At 57.1% G+C, this 21,679-nt stretch overlaps 1 protein-coding gene and 1 long non-coding RNA gene across 5 annotated transcripts in view; both read right to left on the bottom strand.

Moving 5' to 3' along the window:
- LOC116455346 overlaps window positions 1-6,641 on the bottom strand; it is a 35,573-nt gene extending 28,932 nt beyond the window's left edge. The window contains exon 1 of the long non-coding RNA XR_004244369.1: window positions 6,421-6,641. This is a non-coding gene — a long non-coding RNA (uncharacterized LOC116455346). The remainder of the gene's footprint in view (window positions 1-6,420) is intronic.
- Window positions 6,642-7,214: 573 nt separating this feature from the next.
- The window catches only part of GRM4 (glutamate metabotropic receptor 4), a 35,225-nt gene continuing 20,760 nt past the window's right edge, over window positions 7,215-21,679 (bottom strand). For all 4 annotated transcript variants that reach the window (XM_032133106.1, XM_032133108.1, XM_032133107.1 and 1 more), the window contains 7 exons: window positions 20,524-20,678; window positions 19,960-20,100; window positions 16,433-16,633; window positions 15,473-15,609; window positions 14,088-15,023; window positions 9,303-9,549; window positions 7,215-8,055 (listed from right to left, as the gene is read on the bottom strand). In XM_032133106.1, coding sequence (XP_031988997.1) covers window positions 8,006-8,055; window positions 9,303-9,549; window positions 14,088-15,023; window positions 15,473-15,609; window positions 16,433-16,633; window positions 19,960-20,100; window positions 20,524-20,678 — 1,867 coding nt within the window. In that variant the 3' untranslated portion in view covers window positions 7,215-8,005. The remainder of the gene's footprint in view (window positions 8,056-9,302; window positions 9,550-14,087; window positions 15,024-15,472; window positions 15,610-16,432; window positions 16,634-19,959; window positions 20,101-20,523; window positions 20,679-21,679) is intronic.

The raw sequence follows: 21,679 nt of genomic DNA, 5'->3' as shown, positions 1-21,679 counted from the left end.
GCGGGTGACGGAGCTTTTAGGAGTTCCAAATAAAGCCCTAATCATAATCGTTGCTGTTTCCCTGTCTTGCTCTTCAAGCTCAAAGGGAGTCCATGGCTAAGCAGCAACAAACAGCACCTCTAACGAGACCTTGCATGGCAAGGAACCAAGCCCAGCACCGGGGGAGCCTGTTCAGCAGCCTTGCTGGAGGAGCACTGACAGGTTGTTTACAGCAGCTTTCAGAAAGGCAGTGCAAAATAAACAGGAGGCTACCTGCCTTCCACCCTTCTCCCACCCGGATTTCCAAGGGAAAACTTGATTTCCCTCCTAAATGTTTCAAGTTTCCAGAGGAGGAAAACAAAACGCTGCCTGTGATGAATGGAGGTTGGCAGCTGGTGGGGACAGGTATGGCACTTCAAGCCGTGGGAAACCGGCCCGAAACATTCAGGCACCCGCAAGGAAACAAAAAGCTGATGGGAAGGATGCCAACAGACAGGCAGGGGGTCCCAAGCCCCCGTTTTTCTTCACAGAGATTTGTCAGCAGCGTTCTGCTGGCAAGCAGGCCCCCGTCCATCCTGCCAGGCAGCTCTCTTCCAAAACAATTGCTCCGAGGATCGTCCTCGCCGTTTATTATCCTGCTTGAGCGTGAAGACACACAAGTGAGCAGCAGGTGCCTGTCTGGAGCCAACGGCGCGTAATGGTTTAATCCAAGTCCATCTGCACGTGGAGAATGGGCTGGAAGAGCTGGAGCCTACCGAGCTCATCACTGCCACCAGGAAAGCAAATGGATCCACTTCAAAATTGTGCCTGCCACAGACAGCCCGAGCTGCTCCTGAAAGGTCACATCCCTCCTCAGTGCGGGTTTAATCCAAGTCTTGTCTGTCAAGGAGAGAGGAAAAACACAGCCCTGGGGCTGTCCAAGACTGGAATAGTCCTCCGAATCCTCCCCTGCGGGCACAGGCACGTGGGCATGGAGGGAGCGCGTTGTCACCTTGGCGGAGCGGTGTGTGCTCCCTCCTCGAGTGCAGCTGGTGCTGACAAGGTCAGAAGCAAGAAGAAAACTCACCCTGGGCTAACGGGAGGCAGAGAGTCGGAAGATTAGTCACCATCCCGAGACCCGCGTTTCCTGGGAAATAAAGCAGCTGACAAGGGTGGAGGACATGAGAGACGCAGGACGGTGTGGGATTCCAGGCTGGAAATTCAGCACCCTGGCTCTGCCCCAAATCCACACAGCCTCTGCTTCCCTCTCTGCACGTCCTGATTCTCCTCGTGCTCCCCAGCTCCTCTCAGGACACTGGAAGCTCTCTGGCGTTTGCCGAGGGCAAGTTCTTCCAAGCACAACCAAAATCCCCAAATCCCCCCAGGGTCAAAGGGAACAACTGGCCCTAACCCCTCCCAGGACAGGCAGACAGAGAGGGGCTCGTCCCCAGCTATTTCTGCCGTCTCCCAGGACACGGGAGTGTTCCCAAGCGGATGTGTCAGTCTGTTTGGAGCATCAATGTTTGCCTAGGCAAATAGCTCGGAAAGCTCCACAAATAGCAGGAGGGTTGGTTAATTGGGAAGAAGGCAGAGAACCAGAGAGCAAAACACACGCAGGCAGCACCAAAGGCGGGGAAGAGCACGGCTGAGGGGATCTGGCCACCCCAAGGGCACGTTTGCCCTCCGTACATGTTTTCTCCGGCCGGCACCACTGTCAACAACACTTTCCGCATATGCAAATAGGACCATACTCCCGCAATTACACGGCAATCAGAGGCAAATTACATTCTTGCTGTTTACTTTCAGTGTCCTTAATTAATCCGGTTATTAGACGATTAATGAAGCTTGTTTGGTGAAAACTCATAGCATTTACAGCTCGAGCTCACGCGTGCAGCCGGCTGGCATCTGGCTCCGCATCGGCACGTGGGGCTGGAGGCAGCGCGGCCAGCGCCGGTCGCCAAGGCCAGCAGAGCGGGGTGACACCGGGCTCGGAGTGGGGGCTCAGGGCTTGGCTTTTCCAGCCGTGCCTCCGCTCCAGGAGCCCAGTCCTGCAGCTCGAGCCAAGCGCCAGCTCCCAGCTCTGTCTGGAGACACAGCCCCCGCCTCCCTGCTCCTCTCCAAAGGCAGCAGGACCCACACCGGCAGCTCCCACCGCTCTGGAAGCTGCTGGAGAAGGTTCCCAGCCCTGTGCGGCCGCTGGCCCCCGTCATCCCTCTCCTCAGCCGGCTCCCAAGGCACCCTGCCCTGCCCAAAGGTCACCCCAGCTCGTGTTTGGTTAAGCTGCCGATAATGAAGTGGCATGTTCATCTAATGATCAAATTGCTGCACCACGAGCATGAAAGGCTGAGGAGAACTAATTAAGAAGCTCATTTGCATACTCCAGCGTTTCCGGTGCACGTATGGGGTTCCCATAGCAACCGGTACAAAAGCTGGTGATGGTGTGTGTGGGTTTTAGTGGGTTTTAAGTGCTGTTCCTTCCCTTTGTCATCCCCTGCAGATCACAAAGGCTCTGCGAGGAAGGTGCGCTGACACCGGGCTGGGGAGGGGCATTTCTGCCCAGCAAAGCGGGGGGACAAACGAGCTGCGAGCGTAGCAGGGGCTGAGCCCGCTCCCAGAGCCACCAGCTCAGGTATCTGAGAGGGGAGCAGGGATCTGGGGGCTGAGGACGCTCTTGAACAGAAATCCCTGGCCTGATCCTGCTCTATCCAAAACTCTCCTGAGTCGCTTTGGCCTCAGCTCCAGAGGGAAGTTTTGCAGGAGACTGCACCAAAACCCGCAGCATCCCTGAGCCCTGGGGAGGAACCGGCTGCGGGGAGCTCAGGGTAACGCCTGCAGCACCGGGACACGGGGACACTGTGGATGGGACCCTAAATGCTGCAGCCCAGTGTGGGAAGAAGGAAAGCAGGAGCAGCCAGGTGAGGGAGTCAGCTCCAGTCCCAGCAGGTTCCCCGCAGTGCGGCGCAGTCCAGCCCCGGCTCTTTCCATCATGTCACTTCTCCTAAGCACCAAGATTTCTTTTCTGCTTTGTATTTCTGGCAAGAAACCTTTGCATTTAGATAAGGAATAAAGCCTGGAATCAGATCTGAACTCTGCAGCAGAGATCAACATTTTAATGAATTAAATATATTCCAAACTAAATGTAACCTCTTAGCGCTCACATTTTTGAGTGAGACTAACTTAAAGAAAAAGCCAGCAATCCAACTCATTTCAGCTCTCCCTGGCTGTGAACTGGCCACAGGCCAATCAATTATCTTGAATTTATTCGTTATTCAACTTCCCTCCAACAGCCAATTTCCAGGCTGTGAATTGCAGGTGAGCGGCTCCTCCGGCCGCGGCTGCGCTCTCATTCCAGACCAGTTTGCAGGCACCGGTTTCACTGGGCTGCCCAGCAGCCTGGCCCGGGGCCACCAGCGAGGCAGGACACTCCGGCTGGCACGTTCAGCGGCAGACAGCGCCGGGGGGGCTGGAGGGACAGGGGCTGTTTGACATCCAGCAGCAGCGTTTACAGATGCAAACAGAGCCCGAGCATCCCCCGAGGGCTGCGCAGCGCTGTCAGGCCTGGGAAGAGAATTTAATTCCTCCCTGTTAATTCGAGGCTGCGCAGGGAGGGCAGAGCTGCTCCGGCAAGGCGCGTTTGGTCGCAGGGAGCAGATGCTGCGGCTGAAGGAAGCCCTGAATGCCCACAGAGCTGGGAAGGGGAGTTCTGGGAGTGTGGAGGGCAGGGGTGAGATCTCGGCTGTGCTGCCCCAGGCTCAGCCCACCCCAATTCCAGAGCCTGGCGCCTGGGGGGCAGATGAGGGAGGAGAACATGCCAAGGACCAGCAGCGAGGCAGGAGAGGAAGCCCAGCTGGTCCTTCCTGCAGCCCCCACCACGGTCAGGAGCCCCAGAGCTCTCGCCCCTCCACTTCAAACACCTCACCTCGCTATTTCCCACTCAAACCAGGAGCTCTTCCTCTGTCCCCAGCCTACCCAGCATCCTGGAACGAGCTCCAAACCCGTCAAGCTGGAAGAAGTCCCCTTGCCCGTCCAAAGATTTCTCCTCCCCTAACATTGTTTTCATTTCCCCCTCCCCCCCGTTTTTTATTCTCAATAAAAACATAATTACAGGCTTTTAAAAAAAGCAAATTATAGTGACATACTTTAATTATCTCCAAGCAATGGAGGACTAAATTACACAGTCAGGGAATCGGAGGTTACCTAAAAATAAAAGCAAGAAGCTTCATTAAATGCTAATTGCAGCTTTCACCACTGAAGTGAGATTTCAACACAGACCACCACTGACTCACTGGGCCCTACAAGAGAACATTGGGGCTGGGGAGAGACCCTGAGGTACACAACTGGTGCCTCCATCCTGGCTCCAGCCACAGGGATTGCTCCAACGGGAGCTCCAAAGGCCCCGCTCTGCTGCTGGACCTTCCCCAGCCACAGGGTTGGGTGCTTCCACCTCCCTCCAGGGCACCCACTGTCCCCTCAGCCCCACTCAGAGGCACTGCCCACCTTCCCAGCAGCTCTGAGGGGCTCAGCACAGCTCCTCCAGTGCTTTGGAGCAGAGGAATGAGCTCCAGTCTTTCCCAGAGCTGGTCCTGCACCAGGAATGGAACCACAGCATCCACCTCACCTTTGCTGCCCTCTGCTCTGAACCCGAGTCCCACCTTGCTGCGAGCACCACTCGGCTCTCCTGGGGTGCAAATGGGTTCTTGGGGCTCTCCTTGTGGGCAAGGAGCTGAATGGAGCTTTGTCCTCCTGTCCTGTCCAAACCAAGCTCTGCTCCGGACCTGTTCTCCCCATCCCCTTCCTCCAGATTTCCTCCCTGAGGAGCTGCAACAGGAGATCTCCAGGCCCAGGGGGGCCAGGGAGCTGATTTTCCCCAAGACAAGAGAAGGGAGGCACGAGGTGGCAGGCAGGCTGGAAAATTTGCAGGGAAATTATCTTGTTTTTCCGTTTCCCATCGAGTTGGACTAATTATGCCACCGAAGTCTGTAATTTGCCTCTCAGAGAAGAGAGTTAATGACTGGTTCCAGGCTGCTGCTGCTCCAGGCGGGGGCACAGCTCCCGCTCCAGCCCCCAGCTGTGCCCTGGGACCCCAAAAGTTCCCACTTGTCCCTGGAGAAGGGAGCTCAGGAGAAGAGCTGGCGATTGGGAACAGCAGCCAAGGACAACAGAAAGTTCCAGGAGGCAGGAAGATACGAGCAGGGAATGGAGGCAGCTGGCATCAGCCCAGGTTTTTTTCCTCACCACTTCTCGAAGTCCCAGAAAAAGTGAAAAATCTGCAGGTCAAGCACTCGGGGAACTCAGGCAATTATCGTTGTTTAAATTCAACAGCCCTTCACAGAAATAAGAGGAAAATCGGACAAGTGCTTTTAAAGCTCTGAGGGAGGCAAGGAGGGGAAACGATGGCACCAATTTCTGGACAGGCACCTCATTTAAAAAAAGAAATATACACAAAATACCCAAAATTAGGAATGTGATATCCAGGAATCAGAATCTACTCTGCTCTTCTCCCCAGCCACAGGCAGAGCTGCCCTCAAAAATATTGCGCAAAGCAGAAAAGCAGAATCTGGATCCTCATAGGTCCCAAGAACTCCCTGCTGCAGCATCCACAGCAGAACCTGGCTCGATCCCCATCCATCTCACTGGCTTACAGACTGCTCCCTTTTAATTAGCTCCCGTAATCAAAGAGGGGTTGAGAATTAAACAGCGCTGTATCATGGATAAAATTAACGAGCTGTGTTGGGAGGTCACTGCATCCACCACTGGAACGGGCTGGGAGGGACAGGGGTCCTTTGGCAGCTCAGGTTTGGGGTGACAAAAACGGGGCATCTCTGGAGGGCTTAGAGCACCTCCCTCACAGGCACGGCGAGGGGAGGCAGGTGGAGGCTGTAATTAAGTCAGAATCAGCCTTTCCAGTCATTATCAGGCAGAATTCGGGGTGAAAGCTGCTTGTGACACCATCAGAGCAGAATCCCCGAGCCAGAAGCAGCACCAGAGACATCAACTCGGGTTTTCTCGGAGCCCTCTGAACCAGGCAGTGCCTCACATCCGATCCGACAGTGATGGATGCTCTGGGAACAGAGCAGTTTTTTCTCCTGAGAAGCTCTTTTGACAAGTATGATCTTATCAAAGTTCCGAGCTTTTCATTACGCTGCTTTTTCCCCCTTTTTTAACTCCTGCCTTCAAGCCAGGCTCTGTCCTCCGTGCACAGGCAGGAGCGGCTGCGTTTCCCTCCAGCACCAACGCCTGGCTGCAGCTCCCATGGGGGTCAGGGCACCCAGTGCCCCCCACACAGCCCAGGGTGAGAGCAGAGCTGTGATAAGCACACAAACAGGTCTCGAAATGTGCAAAATACCGGGGTGGCATCACACAGGCTCAGAGAGGCACTTTTGGGTTGGGGGGAACAGGCACAAAAGGGACGGGGAGCCAGCCCAGCACCCCCTCCCAGGCCAGGTCACCACTTTCACTTACCCAGAAGCTGGAGGCACCCAGCACCTCTCTCCGCCTCCTTTCCCCCTCTCCCAAAAAAGAGGCAAGTCTGGACCCTCCTCTCCTGATCCAGCAGCCAACAAGCACAGCCAGCCCCATTCCAAGAGGGAAACGCTTGGAATGCCCAGTCCAGAGACTGAAACAGCAGCAGCCAATGCACCAAACTGCCCCAAAAAGGCACAGCCCAGACTCTGGGAACAACCGCGTCCCTCACACACAGGGCTGAGCCATCCCAAGGACAGGCTGGAGCCAGGAAGAGGAGCCCTCCCCGCAGGGTGGGCAGAGCTGCTTTCGTTAGTCCTCGTTAACTCAGGGTCCCTTAGGTTGGAAAAGCCCTCTGACGATCCTCCAGTCCACCCTTAACCAGCAATGCCAAGGCCACCGTGTCCCCAGGTGCCACATCTGCACACTTTTTAAATTAATCCCTCCAGGGATGGGGACTCCAGCACTTCCCTGGGCAGCCCGAAGGCTCAGGAAGCCCTGGGAAATCTCCTCCCCTCTGCTCCATCCCTGCAGCCTCTGCCCACAGCTCGGGGAAGAGAAAACGAGGAGGAATCAGCCCTTTCCACCCCAAACCTGCCCCAGTGCCCCGTGCCAGGGACACGCCGAGCTCCCCTCTCCCTGTCCCATCCCATCTCACACAATTTGAGCTGCCTGGGATCTCCAGGAATGCCTGGAATGGAAGGACACCAAGCCCCGAGATCTCCCAGAGAGTTTGGCCACCCAAAACCTTCCTTGCCACCTCCTGAATCCAAGTCACCAAGAGACAGCAAACGCCGAGTGCAAAACCAGGGTCTTTTATTAGAAATCTCCTCGTATAAAAATGATCATGCTCTACACAGTCATCGAATAATTCATAAACATCCAGGCACTGAACTTTGTTTTTTTGTGTGTTTTTGTTTTTTGACTGGTCAGTACATAAAGCAGACATATTTCAATCCAAATGGTCATCACATACATTAAGGAACCACCTATAGAAATCAGCACTTTGAACACAGTCTAGGTTTTATTTTATTTTATTTTGCTGTCTGGTTTGTGGTTTTTTTAATGTAAATTTTAAGTATTTTTATTTCTTTTTCCTTTTTGCAACATATAGAATTTGGTAGGATATGGGGTAGAGAGTGAAGAGGGACGGAGGAAGACAGGAACGGAAGAAAATGGAGGATTAAAAAAATTAAAAAGAGAAAACAGAAGGTTCTGCACAACCACAAACAATCTCACAAGTTCCAGAAAAGGGAAAATGTTGGGGCTCTTATTTTTTTTTTTTTCTTTGCCAAAATACAGGAAAAAAAAAACCCCAAAGACTTGCTGAAGTCCGTCCCCTCTTGCCCGTGCTCCGTCCCCGCGCTCCGCTGTCCCTCTGTGGGAGCCATGCATCGCCACCATGGGCGCTGGAAGAGTTTTACTGTTTCTTTATGGATTTTTTGCTGCTGTTGATGGCGTTTTTCCCCCGGGAGATCTGCCCAGTAGCCCCTGCAAGAGCGCATCCCCCGGCTGCCACCTCCCTGTCCTGTGCCGCTGTCCCTGCGAGGAGCTCGGCTCCCTCCCGGTCCCTCTGCTCCTGGAGCTAAATGGCGTGGTTGCTGTAGCTGACGTAGGTCTGCTTGGTGGCCAGTGCTGGAAGGAGACACAGAGCTCACGTGGATCATCAGCAGAGGCCACCTTCCCCCCCTGGCTCCTGTCCCACCCCCCTGACCTGCCCAGGAGGTGCCAGCAGGGATGTGACAGGGTTTGCTCGTGGATCTGGACAGCGCTGGCACATGGGATCCCTCCCTGAGCTGTGGCAGAGGGGCTGAGCCCCACAGCAGCTGTGGGGGCTCTCTAAGGATGGTTCATCCCAAAGAGAGCCCCCAGGACATGCCATGAGACCCCGGGATGGGAATGGGGTCTCAGCCTCCCACCCGCTTCCCTCAGCAACCTCCCACAGACAGGCCCACGGGTGCTGCCCGTTCCCAAAGCTCAGCTTGTCCCAGCCAGCCCTCCCAGAGCACGATTTGGGGTCCCAGCTGGGCGTCCCACACCCCTGGCCACCTCTCCACGGCAGCTGGGAGCGGACCAGCAGGGCACAAAACTAACCAGCCTGGCTGCCCCCTCATCCAGGGGTGCCACAGGGACACAACCCTGCTGCCATCCCCCAGCTTCCCCAGCCCTCCGACACACTAGGAGAGGAGCGGCAGCGATGGCTCCAAAGCCACCACACGTCCCAGAGTGGCACTGGGGGGGCACAGCCAAAGCCACAGAGCCATGAACCCTCCCACTCCCTGCAGAGCTGTGCCGCTGCCCTCGGTGGGGACAATGCTCTGCTGAGACCCCCACGAGGTCCCCAGGCACCACAGGGTCAGCAGGCACAGGGACACCCTTCGGCCAAGGGCACAGGCAAGTGCTGGCACAGATGGCACAGCTTGGGACACCCTGAGCAGCACAAACGTGTCCCCACGGAGCCCTTGCTGCAGGTTTCCAACTGGTGTTCCCAGATAACAATTAGATAGAGCAGAAGGAATTGGAGCTGACAGAGCTATTTGTTAGCTGCGATGTTTTCGTAGCTGATCTGCCCGTATCAAAGCCCTGTGAATTATTTATTCTGTTGTTTATTTAAGGATACGTGACCCGGCAGTGACAGAGTGAAAAATGTCCCCTCGGTGCTGCGCTGACGTCCCCCTGCGCCTCCCGCCCCTGGCGCTGCTGCCGTGCCCGTTCCCTGCCTAGGCACAATGGGAGCTGCCAGCCCTGCTCACTCCGAGCTCCCCCAGCCCCGTGGGACACTCTGGAGTCAGGGATGTGCAGATGGAGCTCAGCTCTCCCCGTTTCCGGCATTTACGATCCTCAGAGGACCCCACTGCGAGCTCCTGCGGGAGCCACCTCACCTTGCGTTTCCAGGTTTTCGCAGAGCTCCGACTTGGCCTCTCCGTTGGGGCGGAACCCTCCCTTCTGAGAGAACTTGTTGGACATGGTGGCCGCTGTCACCACCGCCTTGAGGCTCCGCTTGCGCTTGGGGACGTTCTGCTCCGGGTGGAAGAGGATGATGTACACCTTGGGCATGTAGAGCATGCCCAGGGACACCGAGGCACTCAGACTCACCGAGATGGTGAGCGTCGTGGTCTGGATGTACATCTGCAAGACACAAGGCCACCAGCTGAGATCCCCCCAAGCCGCTGCGGGATCCAGAAGGGAAAGGAGGAAACAGGGAAAGGAGGGGAAGCTGGGGTTAAGTGAATGGAAGTGGGGAGGCAGGGCTGGAATGTCGGCAGTGCTGGGTGTTAAACGTGAGGTTTTGACGCTCCACCAGCCTCAGGGTGGGAGCTGCAAGGCTGGTGCTGGGCACAGCAAGGACACCCAATCCCAGGGCACAACCCCACCTCCCCTCTCCCCTTCAACAGGTAATTCCCATTCCCCATCTGACTCCTGGGCTCTTGTCATGTAAGTCACATATTACACACCGACGCTGCCTTTTTGCAGTCAAAACTAATTTCACGCTCACTGTCCAGGACTAACAGTGACAGATGTTTTGCAAAATGAAAGCCCATTAATCTGACTGTAGAATAATCCATTTTCCTATGGAGAGCAGTTGGCAGGCTCTTCTCAAGCCAGGGCATCTGAAGCAGGTGGCAACTGCAGGCAGGGACCCCCTCCCTCTGTGTGTCCCACCTCTCAGGGAGGCCGGGAGGGCAAGTCCCTGCTCCGTGGGCATCCCTGCTCTGCCAGCATCTGGTTCCTTCCTCTGCAGCATCCCCTTCTCCAGCAGGCTGTCCATGTGCTGGGGCTCTGGGGCTGGGCAGGGAGGGGGCTCTGGGTCTCCAGGTGCCTTTGCACACTCCTGCTTTGCAGGTCACTGACAAGGCTTTGCAAGGAGCCTTAAAGCATTTCCTGAACTTCACCGGTGACTCAATGTCCAGCAATTCCCCTGCAGGTGTTTCACAGGTGGGATTTAACGCCCTGTGAGGAGGCAGGACCCTGAGGAGCCGGGGAAGCTCGGGGTCCCCACGTCCCCGGAGGCTTCACCTGAGGGTTTCTGAAGTGAAAAGGCGATGCAGGGCACACGCTGAGGCAGAGGCTCTGCACGGCTCCCTGGGAGGCAGCTCATCCCAAGAGTGAGAGCTGGTGGGACACAGCTGCTCCAGGACCCCCCCAGGACCCGCAGGTCCCACCTGTGATCCTGCAAAGCCAACCAGCACCTGGCCCAGAGCGCTCCGACTCAGCCCCGAAGGGAAAATGCCACCGAGCTTGCTCTGAGTCAACTGAAAAACTTTGGTTTGTCCCCAGAATAAAACCTCCTGCTGTCACACGCACCAGTTTGTTTGTTCCACCTTCTCTCTCTAAGCAGTTTTTGGAAATAAAAATGTCATTTCATCAAGCGAAGTCAAAACACATCTCTGTGCCAGAATATGTGTGCTTTTTTATTTCTTCCTTTTTTCTTTTTTGCCACTCCAACTCTCCAGCCTCTACCACGGCTGTCCTGGACCGGCCAGGAATGAAGGAAACATTGAGACCCCAACTCCAGGCACCCCCCAAGCCCTGCCTGGGAACCAGCACAACTGTGCCCAGCACAGAGTGACCCCGGTGGGGCACGGCTGAGCTCAGCACCCCTCATCTCCCTGGCTCCCTGCCCTCCCAAGGAGCCTCACTTGCCAAGCCAGCCATTTCCATATTTTGTGCCTCGGCAGTGGCTCCCCCTCCCCGTGCCTTGGGGCTCGGAGGCGTTTCAGCAAGGAGGGAGGGAGCAGCTGAGCTGAGCTGAGCTGAGCTGAGCCGAGCTCAGACGTCTCTGTGCACGCTCCCCCCTCACTCCTGGGCTGGTTCTCCCAGTGCTGCCAGGGACTCCCTTGTGCTGAGACCCCGCTGCCACCAGCCCCAGCTCCCCACCCCACTCTCTACCTCCTGCAGCACTTTTGGGGTCTCACAGGGCCGCTGTGGCGACCTTCCCCCCGATGCTGCGTTTGCCAGGAACCGTTCTCCTGCCCACTCCAGCCTCCGCAGCCGTGTCTGGCTGCAGCAAACCCCTCGCCAGCTCAGACAGGAATATTTTAAGCCTGGAGCCTCCACACAGGCGTGCAGAGTCTGCTCAGTTAACCTTTTGCCACTGCAAAGAATGACCATTTCTCACAGTTTCACTTCCTACTCTCTTAATTGGCTTCCAGCCCAGCACCCCGCTTGGCCCCTCCACTAACGACACTGGAGCTTCCTCTGGAGCCCCGGGAGGTGTGAGCTGTGCTTATTGAGGAACTTCCAGCTCCTGCTGCCTCGTGGGCTGGATCAAAGAGCACAGCCAGACCTGGCTCAGGGCAATGACGCTGAGGGACAGCAGTAACCCAAAACGACCCCACGCAGGCCCCCAAAGCCAGCGCTGGGCTCAGCCTTGCCCAGGGCTGGGTGAGCCCATCCTGCCCGGGGAGCAGCTCAGGCTTGAGGCACAGCCCAGGCTTGTGCCTGCCCCACAGCAAATCTCGGCATTAATTGGAAGCTGCCCCCACTCTAAATCCACTCCTGGCTCCGCTACAAGGGGTTTTTGCATCATGGTGGGTGCTGGGAAAGGGCAAACCTGCTCAGCCCTCCTCCAGCTCACCGAACACCACTGGACAGTCCCTGTCACTCCTTCCCTCTCCCTCTTTTCCTTGGCTGAAAGCGAACGTGATAAACAGGGAAGCAGACAATGACTCCACTGTTCCGATGCTGCCTTATCAGCGCAGGAAATTGTCTCTTTCTTTAGATCCTCTGTTTTTGCTATTTCTGTAATCCGCCGGGATCGGCAGGGATAAGAGGTTCTTTCCAGAAAAGGCTTGGGGGACTTGTTACAATAATATGCCACCTCCATGTAAAGTTCTGGGCACGAGGCAAAGCAAATTAAAGTAAAACCAGGGATCATCATCCAACTCCTCCAGACCACGAGGCAGCCTTGGCTGCGGCCCTGCAGCCCCAGGTGGGGTCGGGGCAGAGGTGCCAGGGGTCCAGGGGTGCGGGTCTGCCCCGTGGCATCCTTGGGACTCCAGCCATGGGAGAACAGCCCAGACAATGCTCCTGGATTTTCTTTTCCCAAGTGTGCAGATGCTCCACGGAGCCCAACGGGCCCTCAGTCCCAGCAGCGATGGGGTGAAGGTGATGGGATCCCCCCGCATGGTGAGCTGGGGGTGCCCCACCAGGCACCACGTGGGTGATGCCAGTGCCAGTGCCCCCAGTTGTCCCCCCAAGGACACGCTCAGAGCCAGACCCTCTCTGCCAGGACTCCTTTTTGACCTTTTCCATCCCAGGACTACAAACCAGGAGCTAAAGCAGCAGCACGGCGGCCCCGAGCACCCGTTCCCTTCAGCCTCCTCTGAGTGCATCCATCACCCCTTGGACACAGCCTGGGGACACTCAGAGTCCACTTGCATGGCCCAGGGACACTCAAAGCCCATTCCCACACCGGCCCAGCAGAACTCCAAGCTGCAATCTCAAAGCCCCGCCACGGTTGGCTCAGCAGGCTTGAGGCAGGGCCGGGCTGTGAGACAGAGCTCCGTGTCCGAGGGGAGTTGGAAACATCACTTTTTCCGCCTCTAATCAGCTTGTTAGCAGCCTAATAACAGAGCAGGCCTGTGCATCACAACCCCCAACGAGAGGCACAGCCTATTGTGGAGCTGCTGCCTGACAGGCAGCGTTCAGCAGCCTTAAATTATCCCGTGACAAGCTGCAGTGAAGAGGTGAGCAACCTTGCGCATAATCTACAATCATTATCATTTCCATCTTTATTACCCACAGTATGCCAAGCACATTAAGGAGGCTTTCAGGGAGCTTTTGTTTTGCAATAATTTCTTAAAAAATCTGCTTTCTTGTTAGTATCTCCCCTGCCATCTCATCAAAATGGAAATGCTGCAAAAGGCTCCATTTATTTCCTTTAATTCTCCTTCACACTTGCAGCCAGCGAAGGCCTGGTGGGACTTTTTGGCTGGGCCAAGGTCAGAGGTGGCTGGGTGGACTCGGCCTCCTCGAGGGATGGATGCTCTGACAAGAGACTCTCCAGGACACAACAAACTCAGGTGTCCACAGCAAAAGCTCCCTCAGCAAACCTTTGCAACAGGTGTGTCCTAAAGCCACGGTGTCAGCAGCGTGGGGACACACCCGCGGGGTCCAGAGAGGGATCCGGGCCCTGGGACACCCCGGGGATTTCCAAGGAACAGCAGCTCCAAGGTTTGTTCATCAAAGCAGCGCTGGGCTGGCAGGCGGGAGCTGTTTGCGTTTGACAGAAACGTGATGATTCCTGTTTTGGCTGGCAGGCAGAGGGATTTGGGTCTCATTCATGAGATTTTTATTCTTTGTTCTTAATCCCTCGCACTTGAGCACAGAGCCTCATCCAGGCTGGCCTTGGTCCCATGGGAACTCTGCACTGGGAACAGGAGCCGGCTGGGCAGCACTGGGTCCCTTTCTGTGTAGAAATTGTGCTCATGACACCGGGGACCTGCCCTGGGGGTTCACCCTCCCTCAGCCCCCCCAGCAGCAGCCTGTGCTGCTCACTGCCCCCATCCGTGAGGGGCAGCAGGGCCAACAGAGCACGAGAAACTTCCCACCCCAGTTCCCAAGCTGGCCAGGCTGCAGGGAAGGACTCCTCTTGCTCAAGACACCACAGCCTCTGCCAGCTCTGCACACCGGACACCAGCCAGGCCTCTCCCCTCCTCCCTTACCTTTTCCGCCGACTGCGACGTCCCAAAAAATATCGGGATGAAGGCTAACCACACAATGCAAGTCGTGTACATGGTGAACCCGATGGGTTTGGCTTCGTTAAAGGTCTCCGGGACCCCGCGGGTCTTAATGGCGTACACAGTGCAGGTGACCATGAGGAGCATGCTGTACCCGAGCAAACAGATGAGGGACAGGTCCGAAATGTCACATTTGAGGATGCCCCGGGCAAAGTGGGGGTTTGTAGTCCGCTGGTCCTCGTAGTCAATGACAGAGTGGGACGGGTCCACGATGAACCAGATGCAGACGCCGACGAGCTGCAGCGAGATGAGGCTGAAGGTGATGACCAGCTGTGACGCGGGGCTGATGAAGCGCGGGGCGCTCACCGACTTCTTGCCCTGCTCGAAGATGCGGTAGATGCGGTTGGTCTTGGTGAGCAGCGCAGCGTAGCTGATGCTCATGCCCAGCCCCAGGAAGATGCGCCGCAGGGAGCAGGTGCTCAGGTCGGGCTCGGCGATCATCAGGAAGGTGGTGGCGTAGCAGAGGAAGATGCCCGTGAGCAGGACGTAGCTGAGCTCCCGCCCCGACGCCTTGACGATGGGCGTGTCGTTGTAGCGCACGAAGGTGATCACCACGAACAGGGTGGCGATGATGCCCACGATGGCGATGAACACGGGCACCACAGCCCAGGGCGAGCTCCACTCCAGCTTGATGATGGGGATGGGCGTGCAGCTGGTGTGGTTCTCGTTGGGCCGCTCGTTGAAGTGGCAGCGCTTGCAGTGGAACTCGTCCAGCTGGTACTGGTAGCCGTCGCAGCGCTCGCAGTGCCAGCAGCAGGGGATGCCCTTCACCAGCTTCTTCCTCTCGCCCGGCTTGCAGGGCAGGCTGCAGATGGAACTGGGCTGCTGGCTCCCGCCCCCCGGCCACAGCATATTCTCCACCTGCGGGGGAGACAGCACCAGCCCTGCTGAGGGCACACTGGGCACCTGCCAGGCACGCCTGGGCACAGGGGATCCCCTGCCCTGCCCGGATCTGGACCCTCAACCCATCAGCACATCCCACAAAGGGTCCCAGCCCAACCTGGCATGGGGGCAAGGAGGTGGTGAAGCTCTCCATTGGCCTTTTGGGAAGATTCAACACCAGGAACCCGAAATGAAGCCCCTCCTTCCCTGAGGAAACCCCATCTGCTGCGGTCTGGCTCCTCTTTCCTGTCCCATACCCGGATCCCTGGGGTGTGGTCACACGTGCCGAAGCACAAGTGTGTACCTGGGGACACCTTCCCCTCTGCCCCCACCACCTTTGGCTGCCTGGCTTTGCAGCCAGGGGCTCCCAGACTCTACGTGGTGAGAAGAGAAACCTGCAGGACCTTCCCCTTGGATCACAGCGTTACCTTGAGGTGCAGGTGGTCTGTCCACTGCCCGATGACTTTGTACTCAGGGGTGGAGTTCCTGATCTGGTACTGGTAGATGTCGTAACGCCCTGGAGCATCTCCGTTCTCATTGAATGTCACAGGAGTCCCAGCAATGCCTGCGGGAAAGGGGGAGCTCGGCACCCACAGCACCCACAGCACCCACAGCACCCACAGCACCCCCACCCTGCTGATGGGGTCCAAGGGGGCTCTGGTTTGATGCTCCCCCCTCGCTGCTTCTTTTAAGAAAGGGGGAAAAGGAGCTTTAAAAGTTAAATCAAGTGAACTCTGCGATAAACACTAATGAAAGGAAGGAAGAGAAGAATCAAGCAAGAGGGGGGAAATAAATAAAAGAGGCACTGTGGAGGAGATCAGAAGGTGGAGATAAATAGAAATAATAAGGGGGCCAGACAGAAAATGTTTATTAAGGAGACAGAGCAGAGGAAAAGATGTGCTTCCAGAGGAGATCTGAGACAGACAAGGGCAGAGCAGCAGGAGGCAGTGGGACCTCTGCCAGCTGGGAGGGAGGAGCTGGCAGGGGGAGAGCCTGGGCAGGGCAGCAGGTGAAGGCAGGGTGAGGGCAGGGTGAGGGCAGGGTGAGGGCAGGGCAGCAGGTGAAGGCAGGGTGAGGGCAGGGTGAGGGCAGGGTGAGGGCAGGGCAGCAGGTGAAGTCAGGGCAGCAGGTGAGGGCAGGCTGAGGGCAGCATTGCTGCCGGATTACGCTCCAAAGGCTCCCAGGAGATGTGGAAGCTCAGACCTTCCTCACCTGCTGATCTGCTGCCCTGTCTCCATGCTGCACTTGCAGCGCAGCAGCTGCCAAATTGTACCACAAATAAACCATGGGTGCTGCTCCGTGACCCACACTGGGGACAACCAGAGCAATGGGGGACAACCAGAGACGCCCAGGGCCGCTCCTGCCAGCGCCGCGGGGGGATGGCACACCTGAGAAGTTGACGTTGCGGATGTACTTGAGCAGCTCCACACCGTCCACCGGGTCCATGCGGGGGCACAGCCCCACCTTGCCGGGGCACAGGTTCTTGTGCATGTTGTGCAGGGCGTGTCCCATGGCGTAGACGGCGTCGATGACAAACTGCACCTTCCCCTCCTGCTCGTACGAGGAGTCCTGGCCGATCCGCTCCCGGTCTGCGGGGACAGGGGAAGGGGGCTCCATCTCCTGTGCCCCAGCCATGCCCCCCAGGATGTGTCTGCTGCACCCAAATCCTCGCAAACGAGCTCACCCTGGACTGGAGCAGCTGGAAATTCCAACCTCATTCTCAAACCTGCACACCCAGGGCACATGCAGTCAAGGAACATTCCCTGGGGAATACCCAAGCAAACTCCCTGTCACGTGGTTCTGAAAATGTGGGTGCTGGCACCCTGCTGTGCTTCCAAGAGCCCTCGGGATGTCATGTCCCAGCGCCATGGGACATCCCGAACTCCCAGGTCCCCCAGCAGGACACGGACTGGGCTGTGACCAGTGTCCCACCCTCACCCCTGTGTGCTGCAGCCCTCCTTCATCTCCCAGGAGTTTCCACCAGCTCAGGCTCAACCAGTGGCATCAAGGAGCGCCCAGGCAGCATCCATCACTGGCTGCCTATCCCCCATCTCCCTCCCAAAGCCTCCTGTCACCCCGCTCCCCTCATCGCCTCCTGCCACCCTCCTGCCTTGCTGACCCCACAGCCTCCCCGGCTGGCAGGATCCTGCAAGGATCTGGCAATTACCAGTGACAGCTGCCTTCCCCCCATCATAACCCCATCTTAATGGGATCAGAAACATGTTAATGACTTAGCAGAAGACACCGATTAACGCAGCACACTGTTAATTATGACTAAGAGAGCGTCTCCCAAGGGGCACTACTGCTACGGAGAGCCCCGGCCTCTGCCCCTCCATCCCCACCCCCGAGGCATGGCCGGGCATCCTGCCAGGCCACCAACAGGAAGGAGGATTTGTCAGGGAGCCGAGGGCACCACCTCCCTCCTCTGGAGAGGCGGCACATCCTAGAAAGCCACGCCAGGGTGCCCAAAACTAACTCCAGCTCCACCACGCAGGGACGCGCCCTGATGTGAGATGGGATTCACAGGGACAGCAGGAGACCAAGCACCAGCACCAGGTGCTGATCCCTTCCTTCCCTGCTGTGGGAGAGTGAGATGAAGCCCCAGTGAGAGGGGATGGCCCCATGAGCCACGCTGGAGGTCCCTGTGCCGGCACCTGTGCCACTGACATGACACTAAAGCGAACTGATAACAAACTGACCGACAGGAAAAGATGATATCGGGGAGGTGAATTCATAGCCCATCCTTCAAAGTTATAAAAACGCTTTTGGAATGTGGAGATTATTCATGCAAAGCCCAGCAGGTGATCCCTCTTTCCACATTATTGACAGGAGCCATTAATCTTCTCCCTCAACTTCAGGCCCTTCCCCATATTCATGTCCGAAGGCGCAGACAGGCCACTCTGTCTTGTCAAGATAATTACCCATTAAAAGAGGAGCTGTAATAGACTGTCCAGGGGAGCTGAGCCCATGGGGATGTCACAGCCCTGCCACCATCCACAGCACTGTCCCGCCCAGGGGACACACGGGACCCAGGGCTGGTCCCTCACAGCTCCTCAGCTTCCCAGCAGCCACCTCAATCCTGCACGCATCCCAAAATCCAACCCGCCGCAATGGCACAGGCTGTGGGGGGCTGGATTTTCATCCCTGTGCCAAGGCTGAGCAGCGCAGATAAGGAGACATCCCTGGGGGCTGTCCCTCTGTCTGTCAGCACCTTGCCCCAGGCCCCAGCTGCTTTTTTCCAGACGGGAATTAGGCCAGTGCACAGAGGGGCAATGTGGAGCGGACAGCTGAGGCTTGTTCCCAACCTGGAGACAATAAATCTCTGCCAAGCTCCAATAGATGAGGGCCAGGGAAGGGAGGTGACCTGCTGATTATAATAGCAAGGTCATGCATCGTTCTACAGGGCTGGTAATTAATTTTCAAGAGCGTGACGAGGCTCAGCGGCCCCCTCTGAGGAGAGACGCAGCTCTTCCCCGGCGGCGGGTGAGACGGGATCAGCATCAATTCCCAGCACACCACCAGGCCCGGCTTCTGGCAGGAGTTAATCAAAATCTCTCTCAGCACATCTGCGGGGAGCTGGGGATGGAGAATCTCCAAATCTTGTGGGTGCTGGTGGCAGCACCCAGCACCTCTGGCCATGTTTTTGGGCTGGGTGAGCCCATATGGGAGCAGAGACAGTCCCTTCACATGGGATGCTCGTGGCAAACAGCTGGTGGGTGCTAGGGCTGCTCCCAGGGGTAACACAAGCAGCTGCCACCAGGAGTTCCATCAGCTCAGCCCTCGCCTTCTTCCCAGCCCTTCCATCCAGGAACGGGAGCCAGGAGCTGTCCGGGTCAGAGTGGGATCCTTCGCTTTGGTTTTTGGGGTGGAATAAACAAGCCAAGCCGGTGTTTCTTGGGCATGTTGGGTTCTACCCAAACCTGAGGAAAACAGCCCCAAGCTGGGCATTTGCATCAGCCCTGCAAGGCAGGAGCTCGTGGATCTGTAGGGGCAGGTGATTTGCTTCACCAGGTGTTAGTTCCCTGCTCTATCTGCCAAGCAATCACTCGGGAGATGGCTTATTTGCTGCCAAATTCCGATGATTTAAAGACAGCTCCTCAGACATTTTCCACGTGTAGCTTCAGCTGCTTCCACTGACACCTCGGCCCTGAAATATCACCTGTTTAAAAGCTACATCATGGTGGAGATGAGGAGATCAGCGCTCACAGGACCTGCTCATGCATCTCCTGGTGTCGAGGGCTCTGTGAGGCTCTCGGGAAGGATGAGGAGCTCTTGGCTACACAAGGCCATGGCCATGGGCCAGTTTCCTGGCGTGCCCTTGCTACTTGCCCAGCTCACACCCACCCAGATCACCAGCTGAACCTTTGGGGAATGCCTGCAAGGTCGAGGATGTGGAAGCACCATCCCGCTCATCCTCAGTGGTGAAAGCAGGGGAAAAAAAAACCTTCACCATCCAACTTCCCAGGCACAGCCAGGTCCCTCTGCCTGACGGCACACGATGGCTTCAAAAGACATCCCTCCCAAGGGGATGAAGGGACGCGCCAATGTCCCCAAGTCCTGCCACGTCGCAGCCCGCGAGCCACGGCGCTCTTATCTGTCTTCAGCCGGTGCCAGGCAGGCAGTAAATCTCTCCCATCTCTCAGTAAACATGTCACCTCCCCAAGCCTCCAACCATCACCTGACAGCAGCGCTTGTCAGCAAGACAGATCCCCGGCTGCCTTGTTTACTGCACTCGTCCCTAAAGCCTCTTTTGGCTGGAAATGACTCAAAATACACAGTGGGGCTTGAGGAAGGAGTCGGGAGCCAGGAATTGAGCTCTGACAGGATTCCCACCAGGCAAAAACCCCACGCTCACAACCAGAACCACACCCCACCATGAGCTCCCACCCTCCCACAGCAGCCCCCCAGCTCTTACTGGTGCATTTCTTGATGCTGCTGCCCTTCCTGAGTGCGTGCCGGCTCAGCTTGCAGTGGAAATTCTCCTCCCAGAACTCAGCAAACCAGATGTTCCGGCGGTTGTTGTCCAGGGTCCTGCTGGAGAAGTAGCGGTCGAAACCTGCCCGGGCAGAAAGTGGATGGAGGGGATAAATCAGATGCATCACACTTCCCCAAACTCCCCAGGCAGAGGGGAAGGGAGGTCTGGGAGCGATGGGGACACATCAGTGTGGTGGGATTGGGTCCAAAGTGCCACTTGGGCAGAGCTGCGAGTGGAAAATCCACTCAGGGAAGATCCTCTGCAAAGCAGAGACTTCCTGGGACTTTGAGGGCAACAGGAAATGCCTCTCCAGGTACAGTGGCGACAAAGGGAGAGTAGGGAAAACATGGCATGGGGAAAATAAGGAGGTGACTGGTGGGCAAATCAGGAAACCCTTCAAAACCCTTCCAACCCAAACCATTCTGTGGTTCCACGATGGTTTCACAGCCAAAACCTGCAGTTAAGGAGGGAGAGCTGAGGGGACCCACGAAGCACAGCCCATACCTCTGACTGAGACCCGCTTGGGCAAGATGGTGACAGAGCCCTCGGCCACCTCCTCCAGGTGCAGGACAGGAGCAATTTTGGAGCCCCAGCTGTCCGAGCCCATCCAGATGAAGTGCCCTGTCTGGTTCGCTCTCTTGGCTGCCTCCAGCACCCTTCTGTGGAGAGAAGCAGCAAGAGCTGAGCCACCAACTCCGTGTCTGGCCCAGGGAAGTGGGGATGCTGGCACAGTGCCGGTGGCATCTGCTGCTCCAGGCACAAGTTTGGGACCAGGCACAGCCTGGTGTATATGGACACACAAAATCCAGAGGTGCCACCCAGCTCCCGCACCCTCTGTCCTCCCAGCCCAGGCACCCAGGCTGCTTCTCCCACTTCATTTGCATATTTGCTGACTGGTAATTGAATTTCCCCTTAATTACCCAACATTAAGAAAGGAAAAAAGAATCAGGTTATGCCGCAGCAGGCAGGGAAAGCAGCAGCGTGGAGAGCACGTGCTCCCAGCATGGCCAGCCCCAGCAGAGGAGCAGCCAGTGCTGCCAGCGCCCAGCATGGAGCTAAACTGGGCTCTGCTGGGCTCAACTGGGCAGCTGAGCAGCGGCTGGGAGCGGAGATGCCATCGGTCCTGCTGAGCATCCCTCGTGGTGCCAGACACTGACACGCCTGCGCACTCCTCCAGCGCCAGCCAGGTCAGAAACTCAGTGGGAGGATGGGAACGGAGCATTCCCGGATCTGACCCTCCGGGCTCTGTCTCCCAGGGCTCAGTGTCCCCTCGGGGGCTCCTGTGGGTCCCCAGCCATGTGGAAGCGGGGCCCAGGGCAGCTCCGTCTCCCCGTGCCGAGCGGAGGCAGGTTGTGACTCACCCCCCGCGTCGGAGCTGATCATTTCAAGTCCAGATGGTGTTTGAAACGCGTAATAAGGGAAAAAAACCCATAGAAATCCAGCAGAGAGTGCAGACGAGATGGGAAGAGGCAGGCGTGCAGTGGGAGCCGTGCAGGCTGCTCCATGCTCATCCTGGGCTGCCCTGGGCTCCGGGCACGTCCCTCCCTAGGACAGTCACAGCCCGGGTCCCACTCTGTGACGAGCAGCACCTCCAGCTGCCCCTGGTCCCTGGGTGGGGCAGGATCTCCCCAGGGCAACCCCAGGACCTTCCTGTGGAATC

The sequence above is a fragment of the Corvus moneduloides genome, chromosome 24, assembly GCF_009650955.1.
Source record: "Corvus moneduloides isolate bCorMon1 chromosome 24, bCorMon1.pri, whole genome shotgun sequence".
NCBI lineage: Eukaryota > Metazoa > Chordata > Aves > Passeriformes > Corvidae > Corvus > Corvus moneduloides.
The sequence above is the reverse complement of the archived record's forward strand: the minus strand, read 5'-3'. Positions and strand labels throughout refer to the sequence as shown.